Genomic DNA, 13,284 nt, shown 5'->3' with positions numbered 1-13,284 from the left:
ACGTCGAGCATCGCTGTAACAACGTCCGCATATAACGCTTAGCGTCGTAGTCTCCCGCAGCGAAAGGGTTAAATATAGGATCGTTCCAACGGTTTTCATGAAGATCGTTCCATCGAGGAACGGATTAAACGGAGGGCCGAAAGAAGGGGCAGGAACGTACCTAAGCACCTGCTCCGGCGAAATGGCGCCGGTGCCCCCGGTGGCGTGTCCCCTGTGCCTGTACGGTGTGGTGTGCGACGAATGGTGATGGGGGGCGCTCGGTGGTCTCTCGACGATCGTGTAACTCGTACCCGGAGGGCTGTAATATCCCCTGTGCTGACCGCCATGGTGCCTGCTGGTGGGTTCTAAATCCTCGGCCTCGTAGCAACCGCCGGTGCCGCTTCTCAGGAAGTGGGAGCCGCTGCGCAGGAAATGCGATCCGGTACCGCCGCCCCACTGCAACTCCTGCAATTCCGAACCGTAATCCTCCGTGCTGCTGGCCATGCCTTTGGGATCCGTTTTGTCAGACCTGACAAACAAACAGAACGGACGCGTTAAGTCGTGAAATTATTCTATGATCGTTCGCGAGCGGAGGATCGATTCCAGAAACTGGGACGAAGATATAAAACGCGTGTGTTTATCTGTCGAAATCGAGCATAAAAAAGTGGAATTTCCGTTAAACAACTTATCGAACATTCTTAGAATTTTTATATACTCTTCACCAAAATACGCCTAGTTTGCATTTTGAAACATTAAAATCCTCCAATCCGTTTAGAAGTTATGATAACTTAGACATTAGTATGAAATTTCAGGGGAATCATTCATGTCTCTCGTCAGACATTGTATTTTTGGTAAGGAATTTTTTTCTTGAAAATGCGTAGGATTTCGGGGGTATGTCTATTCACTAAAAATGATTGTAATTGACCCCCTCAACTGAAAGTAATTTTTCCAGAACGATTTGGAATTTTTTTTAAAAAAATTAGGCATCCCCTTGTCGATTTTTCTTAAAAATTCGTTTTTGATTTTTAATCAATTTGTTGGACGCTGTACGGAAATATTGTTTAACACTTTTTTGTGGGTACCCATGAGCTCTACTTCAGAACAAAATTTCATTGAAATATATTCACTATTGTAAGAGTTATGGCTGTTTGAAAATTGGACCACTTTTATGGGGTTTTTCTCATTCTACGGGGTCAAGGAGCAACTATTCCAATATTTTTAGAATTTCTACATATTCCTCGCTAAAATACGCGTTGATTGCTTTTTGAAATATTAAAATCGTCCAATTCGTTCAGAAGTTATGACGTTTTAAAGATATGCATGAAATTTCAGGGGAATCATTCATGTCTGTGATCAGACATTGTATTTTCGGTAAGAAATTTTTTTCTCGAAAATGCGTAGGATTTCGGGGGTATGTCTATTCACCAAAAATGATTGTAATCGACCCCTGCAACCGAAAATAATTTTTCCAGAACGATTAGAAACTTTTCAATTTCGCCGAAAAATTTCACACCTTCTCGAATTTCTTTCTCGAAAATGCGTAGGAATTCAGGGGTATGTCTATTCACCAAAAATGATTGTAATCGACCCCTGCAACCGAAAATAATTTTTCCAGAATGATTTGAAATTTTTTAATTTCACCGAAACATTTCTGCACCTACCCCCTGTCGATTTTTTTAATGAATTTGTTTTTAAAAATCTAGACGAACGCTGATGCTTTGGTTGGTTAAAGTCCCCGTCGAGTTTTAAGATTATGGAAATACAATTAGGAAGTGTCGAATCGGGGGAGAATCGCTAATAATCAAAGCGTCTCGGTGAAAGATAATGAGAGCACCCCTGCGGAGGACACGACCTGAATCTCGGCGACAGCGACGCCATCGATCTACAATCTCATCAATTAGTCCGGGTACCAAGGCTCTCAGGAAATCATGGAGACGCCGCCGTGTTGCACGCATCTGATATTCACCTCTCGTGACATTCAAATACCGTCTTGGCCCCATACTCGACTAAATTGAACGCTCTCGGACAAAGTCCAAGTTATGCATACGCTGGGACCAGGCGCCTCTACCTTAAGTAAACAATATTTAACAAAATAAATAAATGAATTCATTCTGCCTGCTCAATAATCGACTAACCATTAATCCTTTTCACTCTGAGAGTCTTTATTAATACAAACAACTAGCAATACCAATTGCAATTTTTCAATGTGACATTTAGAACTAAAAATACATTCTCTTTTCCACAAAAATGTACACGTACCTATACTTCAAATTTTATAAATCCATTTCCTAAATTCAATTTATCATAAATGAAACTTGAATTTAGTACATATTATGTTCTCATAAAAATTCCCATTTTCAAATCGAACCGCTAAGAAAACTCGATTATAATAATAACCTACAATGTTTCTTCCGACAAAATAAGAAGAGGTAAAACCAATTCGTGGAACCCGTTTCTTCGAACGATTTCTTGAAACGATACCCTCTTTCGCCCTCCCTTGAATAACTGATCGCGGAAAGAAGACGTTTAAGTTTCTTATCTGCTCGAATGGGATCGATAGAAACGCTCGAAGTCGATCGATGCCAACCCTTTGTACCGCTGGACTCGTTATCGAGCGACCGTGACGCGAGACAATTACCTTATCGGTTCGTATTAACGCGCGAATGATGAAATAATGAAATTCATCGCGAGGGAAATTTCCTTATCGGCGGGCGGGTCGCCTGTCTCCGATAAAATCTTCACGTGACGCCTGGCAATGGAGCGATTTTCCGTGACGAGGCGCGGCGATGTCATAATCCCGCCAGGAAACGGGCCATTATCGCCGGAAGAAATTTGAAAGTTCCCTTGTTCGTGGCATCAAGCATCGTGCAAACCCTGCACACTTATTCGCGATTCGCTCCTCTACCAGGGGGCAAATTCCTCCACCGTGGCTGATCTTTCTTGGCGACGTTTGCACGCCGAGGGTGGATCTTCCGCGGATTTATTCCGAATAAAAGACACGCTGATTTTTCGTATATTCGCCCTTACTGTGAATGCAACCTTTGTTTTTCTGCTCGTTATACACCCTGCTCGTCGAAATCATCAACGTTTCATACAACACTGAGTTTCACCGACAATAATGAGCTGAGGGGTGAATAAAACATTATGGGGGTAAAAATCGTGAGGTGTACACATTTATCTGTTGTTATTGAAAGTTTTCAGTTTTACTGGTGTGAACATTCTATTATATTAAGATTAGACAGTATTATCTTGTTTTCACTACTAATTCGATGACGTAAAATAGTTTGTACGACACGAGGTGCATTCCGAATAAAAGACGCGCTGATTTTTCATGTATTCGCCCTTACTGTGAATGCAACCTTTATTTTTCTGCTCGTTATACACCCTGCTCGTCGAAACCATCAACGTTTCATACAACACTAAGTTTCATCGACAATAATGAGCTGAGGAGTGAATAAAAAATTATGGGGGTAAAAATCGTGGTCATTTCACCCGAAGGCGTACACATTTATCTGTTGTTATTGAAATTTTTCAATTTTACTGGTGTAAAAATTCTATTATATTAAGATTAGATAGTATTATCTTGTTTTCATCGCTGATTCGATGAGACTAAGTACGTAAAGGAATATTAAAATAGTTTGTACGACACGAGGTACAAGTTCAGAGCTATTTCTTGAAACACTGTGTTATTTGAGTATTCCGTATGTCGTATTGGTTCATAATTCATAAAACGCTGTCGTGGTTCCGACGTGTTTTGCATTTTATAAGGGAATATGTTACGTAGAATGATCGAAACTTGGAGCAGCGTCTTAGAAAATATTGAATGATATCAATAAATAAACTTAGGCAATATCGAAACAATATTTGTGGTACGATGTAATGCTTACGGTGTTCCTTTTTTTCACATTAATATTTGAATGCCCTGTGCACGGCGTGGCTTCATACATTATGAAGCACTGTCGTATTTCCATTGCATTTCATATTTCACGACAGAATTCGTTACTGAGAATATCGAAACTCTGAATAATATTTGAGAGAATGTGGAATCAATGGTTCGCGTATGAAATAATATTTCGTATCTATGTCACAAACTTTACTTCGTACGCAATAAATTGTTGAAAACGACGGGGAGATATTTATTTGAACGCAAAAAGTTGACTTCATATCACGAGCACCGATTGACTTAAAAAGAATCGGTTTCAAAAATTTATTTCTCAGTAACTAAGCTTCGTAGAAAAATTAGCGAATAATACACTCGATGATACTCTGAAAATTTGCGTTTAAATATTACTTTATGCGCGGTGCGTTTGTGCATGTTAACAATAATTTGCAAAATTTACATTCTAATGAAAATTCGATTTCTAATGTATCGGATATATTTCAAACCTGATCCTAAAATAAAAGCATTCTAAATTAACATTTATCGAACACTACGGTACAATTAATGAAGCCAATAATCGAGAAATAAATGTATGCAAGTATTTAATTTATTTTTAATCGTTCTGATCGACTGATAAATAGACATTAACTGGCGGAAAGTAACGCATCGATTTTTTAATATTCCATTTATGGCTACCACCGACTAAATAATTCATTTTGAAAACGGATTCTAGGCAATAATATGAAACTATACAATTTTATTGACAACTAGTCTGCGTAGATAAAAATAACGTGTCGTATTTTTGATACACTATTTAAGATCAACAAATAATTACCCTGAAAAATTCATGAATGTGTGCAATTGTTTCCTAATTGTATTACATTTGTTTTTAGATTTAGAGAATGTTAAAAATTATTTAAGTTCGCAATAAGTGAGTCAATAGATATTAAAAATACATTCTTATTTAACAATTAATAAAAAAAATAAAAAATATATATTATCCAGTTGGAAGTAACGTTTCTTGGTGTAGTATTTAAGCAGTTATTAGGAGAAAAAGAAGCGTTTGTGGCGGTAAACGTATTGATAAAGTGCTCCTGTTGTCTATTATGACTGGTATCTATTACGAAACGAATAAGGTTGAGGCGGACTTAGCTTGTCCCTGCCAATGAAGATAAGCAGAAGAAAAGGTACGAGGTAAGTCGGTCTTTACTGCTTAAGAGGTCAAACCAAATAAGTTCACGATGTTAACAACTTGTATGTACAACGGGTTGAATCGTGTACGTGTTCCACAAAACTAGTACAGTGAATTATGAATACGTGCTGTACAATGGCGTTCACGGCACGAGGAAGAAATCCAGAATTCTAAAGGAACTGTTCTGCTCTATTTCGTACAATTTAAGAAATTGTAAAGTAAACCGTGATACAAGGCGGACTCGAGGCGAGCGGAAACTTAAAGATACAACGTTTCCAGAGAAAAACACGAAAACTACGAAACACGTTCGAAATAAAAATCTCTGACGGAATCGTTTGAGCGTGACACTTGGATTTTTACGAAATCCATTTACGAAACGACTCTTAGACAAATATTTCACGTTTTTTCTCATTTACGATCGATCTTATCCGAGGGGTGAAAACAGTTCTCTTTGGGGATGAAAAAATTACAAAAAACTGAGCTTTTTACGTAACTAACGTTCGCTTGATGAATTGTCTTGCAAGATTATTTCACGTTTTCTGTGAATTGGCGTGCAACTATAGGGATGAACGCTTTAACATCATATATGTATAAGCTACAACATATAAATCAGAATAAATGTTATACGAATTTCAATAATGTTTTCTTCTTTAAGATACTTTATTTCTTAGGCTAGAATGCAAAAATAAATTACTATTATGAATCTTCCCGAATTTTAGGAGTTCGATATTAATTCTATTTATTTTGCAAACCGAACGTAGAATATAAATGCTGCAGAAACGATCGTTTTGATTAATTTTTAAAGGGGGCACAACGTTCTGTTTTTCCTCGATCGATGTTGAGATACTCGCTAAATACTAATATCGCGTAATTAACAATGAAATGAACAGCGCCGTTTATGATAAATCTAAACTGAAAACGAATTCAGCGGAGTTGAATTGCAAATGAAGTCCACCGTTCTCGAACGCCCCTTTTATATTCCGGGGCTGACCTTGTTTCGATCGTTGGATGGACCTAACGACGACGGAAGTCGTTTGCTCTTTCACAGACAGGTTACAAAATAAATTTCGCGTCGCGCGCATATTAATTTCAATATTGCTCCGGCTCGTGACGGCGATATTAAATATTTCGATGCCGTAAATGTGGAAAATACGAGCCATAAAACGAGTCACGTGATTCCCAACGATCGGGCCAAAATTAATTCCCAGTCGCGAAACTAACCGATTGATTTCTGCGAGGGCGTAGGAAAATATTCGAAAATTACGACGGATGGTCAAATTATCGCACGATGGTTAAACTCTTCGTGCGATTAAAAGAAGAAAAAGCAACGAACGAAACCTAATAAAATAGGCAACAGATAAAACCAATTGCAATTTATTTCACGACGTTTGTTTTCGATCGTTCGTTGTAAAAATATTTTTTCATTGAAACTTTTACCTTTATTTAACGAGTTACAGGATAAACGATCGTTTATTTCTGTCAATAAAAGCGTTCGTTCAACGACTAATCGGTTTTTCAGTACTTTTGTACGCGAACAATCGTCGGAAATAAAACCGACCACGTTTCCAAAAGTTATCGAATAAAAATCAAATTCGTTTTACACTTGGATATTACAACGACTGTCTAAATGTACGAAGCTCTCTTATAGAAAGCCAACGGTGAATTTGCAAAAATTCAGTCGAGTATATTTCTTATAGTTTTCATTAGAAATTACGAATCGTTACGGGTCCGTTTTCGCCGCTTCGGGGGGGAAAAAATTATTTTGCACGGTTAAATGTTTTCGAGCGTGCAATCGTCACGGAGATCGGTTAATTTGGTCGTGCTAAAAAAAAAAAAAAATGAAAACGAAACACGCCGTAACCGTAAATAACGAGCATCAGCGAAATCGTGGCGCGCGACGCGACTCGTCACGGAATATTAATCCCCGAGCGAAACGGTTCGTCGCACGGCGACCGCGACTCGATTTTCTAGAACAAACCCCCGGCATTATCGGAATGGTAAGGTTATAATAGCGTTAGGAAGCCTCCTGTTACCGCCGGAAGAAATTTCGGAGTCATCCGGTTCGCGGTAAATGCACAGTATGCAAACCTGACGCGGTGCTTCATCGCGAATCGATCGCCGACCTCCGCCGAATCGACATTCAACTATATTTTATTCATACAGGAAAATAACGATCGATCCGCGGTTTCCACGTTAAACAGGCATCTGTCCCGGGACGATGTATTGCCAGGAGGAAATCGACGCAAGGAGGAACCGTGGACTTGACACAGACTCGGAGGAAATTGGACATAGTTAAATAGATTTTCGAGCTCGAGGTGTATAGGATACTGGTGAATACTGATCGTAAAAATTGAGAGAAAAGTACATAGAAACACGTGTACTATCTCGACTTGTTCTTAAGTTATGGCCATTTTTTTATGGAACGGCCATCTTTGTTCGGAATGCAAGCTTACGATCTTCCGAATTTCAGGTATTTCTCTGCATTGCTCGAAAACGTTTGGTAGAAATTCGTCTTTTAAATGAAACGTTTGTGCACGCGGATATTTAGGTTGGTTGTGGTTTTAATCAAATTAGAAGCCACGTTATGTAACTTTCCATTGAAAGGGGTTGGCCAGAGAAATGCTTCGTGCGTGGATGCTGATGACTTTTCGGTTGGGAGTTATGTAATATGCGACGTAAAAGTCCATTATACTCGAGTCTGAATTTTGTCTGAATTTTCGCTTAGTATTGTTATTTATTAGAACTAGAGACTTTGTGATTTTGGAATAAAAAGTTTGCATGGGTCAAGAGGAACCCGGACAAAACGAAGACTAAGGAATTGTAGTGCTTTAAAATTTATCAACGAAGATGTGTTTGTTATTTTTATGCCAACAGACGAAATTGGTTTTGCCCTAAGATCGACATTATTACGATCGGGGACCATGAAAGTTGACTTTCTTATTGAAAAAACGTTAAAGTTATGGCACAATCTCTATTTATGAGATTTAGAACCCCCCCCCCCCCCCATATCTCTGAATTGTAAATAGAAACTGAACGGTTCGAAATTTCCATTTTTTTAACAATATTGTTTGTCGTGTCACGAAACTAAAATTATATTTGACATACGGGGTGCATCCTAACTAATCGTTATTTGTGATTGAAAATATTTTAATCGAAAAAAATAATTGTCAATATCGTAAAATTAATCGCGTCATAAAATTTTATTATTTTCCATATACCACGAAATATTTTATCGATTCCGTTAACACTGGCAATGGACATCGAATGAACAACTGTTTTTAGGTAGATTCGCAAATAAAAATCCAACGAATCTATATCAAGGAAACGAGTAGGTCAATTAATAGTAGTTTCTTCCAAATAATTCATGCGATTGATTACATACGAAATTGACTTAAGATTGACTCGATGATGTCTCGTTGAAGAAAACAAGGATTTATCGAACGCTGTTCAGAAGCAATAGAATTGATTATAGGGGGGGTCAATAATTAAATTATTTCTTTGGTAGATTCCTCCTAATAATCGAATATTTAATATAGAATGTTATATACGATACTTTGAATTGCATAATGTCTTATAAAATATTTTGTACTTAAAAAATTCCACGTTTCATGTCAAGTTTCTAGAGAGAGATTTGCAATCGTTTCTCACGAACAAAATTTGCTAGATTCTTCATAATAATTCGATATTAACTATAGAATGTTATATACGATACTTCGTATTGCATAATGTCTCTCATAAAATATTTTATACCTAAAAAATTCCACGTTTCATGTCAAGTTTCTACAGAGAGATTTGCAATCGTTTCTCACGAACAAAATTTGCTAGATTCTTCATAATAATTCGATATTAACTATAGAATGTTATATACGATACTTTGAATTGCATAATGTCTTATAAAATATTTTGTACTTAAAAAATTCCACGTTTCATGTCAAGTTTCTAGAGAGAGATTTGCAATCGTTTCTCACGAACAAAATTTGCTAGATTCTTCATAATAATTCGATATTAACTATAGAATGTTATATACGATACTTTGAATTGCATAGTGTCTCTCATAAAATATTTTATACCTAAAAAATTCCACGTTTCATGTCAAGTTTCTACAGAGAGATTTGCAATCGTTTCTCACGAATAAAATTTGCTGGATTCTTTCTAATAATTAAATAGAACGTTATATACGATACTTTGTATTGCAGTGTTTCTTATAAAATATTTTTCTAAAAAATTCCACGTTAAGCTTCGAGAGGGAAGCAGAGGTCTCCCGAAATCCCAGAAAAAAATATCAGAACCAGAAGCAAACAGTCGGGAATGAAAGCGTTCCCCGTTCGAATCCTTTCATCCTATTAACGCGATTAAATCGAAAAGCACGATTATCTCGAAACAATCGTGGGCGGTTGGCCCTTGCACTCTTAGCGGGGTAGTATAGTCTTCTATAGTAGCGCCGTTAGAGTGGTAGCCGGCACGAGAATCGCTGGAAAGGGAGCTGCTGAATGAAGCCGGTGTTCAGGGGGTGTTTCTGCAGTATTGATCGCCCCACCCTCGCACCACGGGACACACAGCGTCCCTCCTTTCGTTTTCCTCGCCCTCCTTCTCTTTCTACCCTCGCCTACTCTAACTTTGCCACCTTCACCCTCCTATCTCTCTCAACCCCTCGCTCTACCTTCTTCACTTTCTCTCCTCGACTCCTTCCATCTTCGTCCGCTACCAATCGCCGTCCTACGCCCCCTCCCCGACCCCCCATCGCCCCTCTGCGTCGCTTCTTCGAGCGTTTTCATTCTATCCTTTCGTCCTGTTCATTCTATTCCTCCGGTGTCTTCCTTCGCCGTCCTATCTCTTTTCTTCTTCCACCCTTCCTCCCTCCAGGAACGTCCAGGGGCAACTTGTACCGCGACCCACCCCCCGCGACCGGCAAACAAGCCACCCCTTTCAGTGTCAAGGTTGGGTCAAGTTGACTCGCGGATGAGGAAACCGGTTTGATTGCTGTCTCGTCACGAATAACCGAGAGTCGACGTCTATTTGGTAAATCGTTCGGTTTCAGGGGGAATTTCGGCGGGGGCGGCGGACGGCTGCGGCTAGGTTCGGCGGCACAGGTGCGCGTTGCGTGAATTCGGGGTTGTAGCGTTGGTCGGTCGAGCACCGTTTGTGGTTGGTCGAACGGTATTCGATAATTGTCGGTTTTCATTGGAGCTGGCTGATTTTCTGGCATCTCGAAATAGCCAGTGCAGCGGTTCAAATTAAAAATAAACGCGAGAATTGCTAGGAGAATCGATACCCTCCGTAAGGACACAGCGTAGATGAATTTTATAGGCGTTCGATTCGCTGGAAAATTGGAAATTTGTACCAGGTAAAACCTAGAGGGGTTTTTCCAATCTTGACAAGCGTTGTTTATTACTTATTCTGCTTTATAGATTTTCTGGCATCTGTTTTCATGTTATCATCCCTGGGAAAAATTTTAATAGAGGATTCTAGAGGCCAAAATAAGACGAAAATCAAAAATACCAATTTGATGATGGAGGCTTCGTTAAAAAGTTATTAGCAATTAAATTCAAAAATTTCAAATCGTTCTGGAAAAATTATTTTCGGTTGCTGGGGTCAATTACAATCATTTTTGGTTATTACACATACCTTTGAAATCCCATCCACTTTCGAGAAAAAAATTCGAGAAGGTGCTGAAAGTTTTGGGTGAAATAAAAGACTTTCGAAACGTCTTGGAAAAATTATTTTTAGTTGGAGGGCTCAATTACAAGCATTTTTGGTCAACAGACATATCCCCGAAATCCTACTCAGTTTCGAGAAAAAAATTCAGTACTTTCTGGGATCGTATAAATAATAATAGATTTCGAATAACCCTGAATCGACACTGTTTTAAAGTGTTAAATTTTGTTTGTGGTAGTTGTAAATTTTTCCAGCTTGCGACTGAAATGGGTGACGTTTCCACCGGCCCGGGGAGAAAGTGAAAACTTTCGAAGCGCGCATTAGAACCGCGCAAATGATCTTAGAGGATTACGCGACACGCCACGAATCGTGTCGGGTATTATGAAACGAGCCTCGCCCAGCGAAATGGCCCGATCGACCAATATCAGGACGAAGATCGAAGGAACGATGGTGAATTTTTCACGTCAATTAACGATTACCTCGTCGACATGGTGACTCTATCGAACGCGGTGTTCTAAATATAATATCTCGAATCACAGGCACTTCGAAAGACAACCATGGCGAACTACGGTCATCTCGTGAACATCGATTACTGGCGGCTGTTTATTAACGAGCTTATAGAATGAATGAGTTCGTAGCAATTTTATTTCTCGCCACGGCTAGACGATCAATTTTAATAAAATACTATTAACACGCTGACTGCCAGACCAAAGCTGTAAAAAGTTTTATGAGATCAGACCTGAGATTCCAGACAACTATAAACTGTACAAATGAAAATTTTTCTTAGCAATTATCTTCGTAACCACATTAAAATTTATTTTCTTTAACGTTTCAGCTTGAGACTCAATTGTTTTAGTTCCAATGTAAAGGGTCTAGAAAGTGTTAATACAAGTGCAAGCAATACATTTAAGTGTAGAGATATTTTTCAGCAACTGCACATTTTAGTAAACTAAAGTTATGCATTATATTGATCGGGGTTGCCTGTTGGCAGACATCTTGTATACGTTTCGAAAACAAAGGCTGTGAGTCAAGAACGCAGCTTCTTTGAGAGCGCAACTTTACACACGTTAACAACCCCTATATATCTCTCTTTGTAGTTCAATAACGGATGAGAAGAACACACACATAAAGCAAAATTAAAATATTCATGTGTTGATAGAGGCGTGCACGTAGCGGTAGAACATTTTCTCGGTATATTTTACCGTCTAAAAGTTGTGCAGAAGATTAAAGTGGAGCATCAATATTCGTATATATTCGGTATAATCAGGTACTTCGACTGTTCAAGAGTAATTAAGTACGTGTAATTATTTTATTAAAAAATCTGTTGTACAGCGAAAACGGAAGGTTAAATTTCTTCGATAAATTTTAAAAGCACTTCCATCAACAATCTAAACAATTACGAGAACATTGAACTTTGTTTAGTTTTATAAAATATTGTTAGATTCTATCAATTCAAAACATTCCAGAGAATTAAACACTTAAAACGCGTACAGAATTAGTTCGAAACCAAATTTACAGAAACGTAAATATTTTAATGCTTCGAAAACTCTGATTATTAACTGTAATTGCGAAATTAGAAATCTAGAACGCGACGCGCTACGCCCCCGCAGCAATTGCAGTTCCAAAACTGGGAATTTTCACTTTCCTCGAAATTGCACTCGAACGAATAGAATTCAACGACCAATGCATGAAACTCGTCCCACCATGCGAATTGCGGTTTCGGAAATATGATTCTCCAGTTTCACGCGCGATTAAATTGTAATTGAGTAAACCGAACGAAAAGATTGGAGCTCGCTGTGATATTAACGAGAGCAATAAATCCGGGCAACATCAAAGAGTCATTATTTATCAGCGGAGAGGATCGTGACGTTGGATACCAGAAAAGTTAAATTTTATCAAAACTTTTTTATAAAATATTAGTATTGTTCGTAAGTGATTTGGTTAAGAATCTGAAGATTTCAACAGTTCTAACTCACCCTGTTCGAAACTAAAATAATTTCTTCTCACTTCGAGATGAATTAACCCCCGAAAATATGAATAATATTTCGATCGACAGCGATTCAACTATCACTAGGTTCTATATCCCATAAAAAGAAAACACACAATTATACTCTATGGTTGTTGAGCCCCAACACAGGTAGCAGTAGAAGCAGCTTTTTAGGCTCGGTAATTACAACTCTTCGCGACCAGAACAGTCCCATAAAACTTGACCGTACCAACAGCTGCACATCACGTGCAAATCACCGCAATAAACCATTACCTGCTAAACCATTAACTGAACAACATTTCCGACCAACACAACCAACCAATCCAAATTCATACAGTTCACCTTTCCCCAAAATAACAGCAGCCAATCGCAACCTTAACCCCCTCGACGACCGCGCAAACACAACTCGATCAGACAGAACTCACTCACTCCATCATCGAACCACACTTGTACAGATATTGTTTTGTATTAAAGTTTAAACAGTGTTATCAAAAACTCGTGTCAAAACTCATTGCAAGATCACCTATTACACCACAACTTTTCGCAGATTAATTTGCATCGTCACCCTGCGTAGCAACAGTGGTCAAATCG

The 13,284-nt window shown here is 38.5% G+C and overlaps 1 protein-coding gene across 10 annotated transcripts in view; it reads right to left on the bottom strand.

The window, feature by feature from the left end:
• Nucleotides 1-13,284, bottom strand: part of Dysc (whirlin protein dyschronic) — a 154,354-nt gene that overhangs the window by 107,391 nt on the left and 33,679 nt on the right. For 9 of the 10 annotated variants that reach the window (XM_076775208.1, XM_076775207.1, XM_076775206.1 and 6 more), the window contains exon 2: nucleotides 161-508. In XM_076775208.1, coding sequence (XP_076631323.1) covers nucleotides 161-483 — 323 coding nt within the window. In that variant the 5' untranslated portion in view covers nucleotides 484-508. Of the gene's footprint in view, nucleotides 1-160; nucleotides 509-13,284 lie in introns of those variants that run through there. The other variant, XM_076775216.1, reaches the window with a different exon arrangement.

This window comes from Colletes latitarsis, chromosome 10 (genome assembly GCF_051014445.1).
Source record: "Colletes latitarsis isolate SP2378_abdomen chromosome 10, iyColLati1, whole genome shotgun sequence".
In the NCBI taxonomy this organism is placed as follows: domain Eukaryota; kingdom Metazoa; phylum Arthropoda; class Insecta; order Hymenoptera; family Colletidae; genus Colletes; species Colletes latitarsis.
This window is presented reverse-complemented; position numbering and strand designations above follow the sequence as displayed.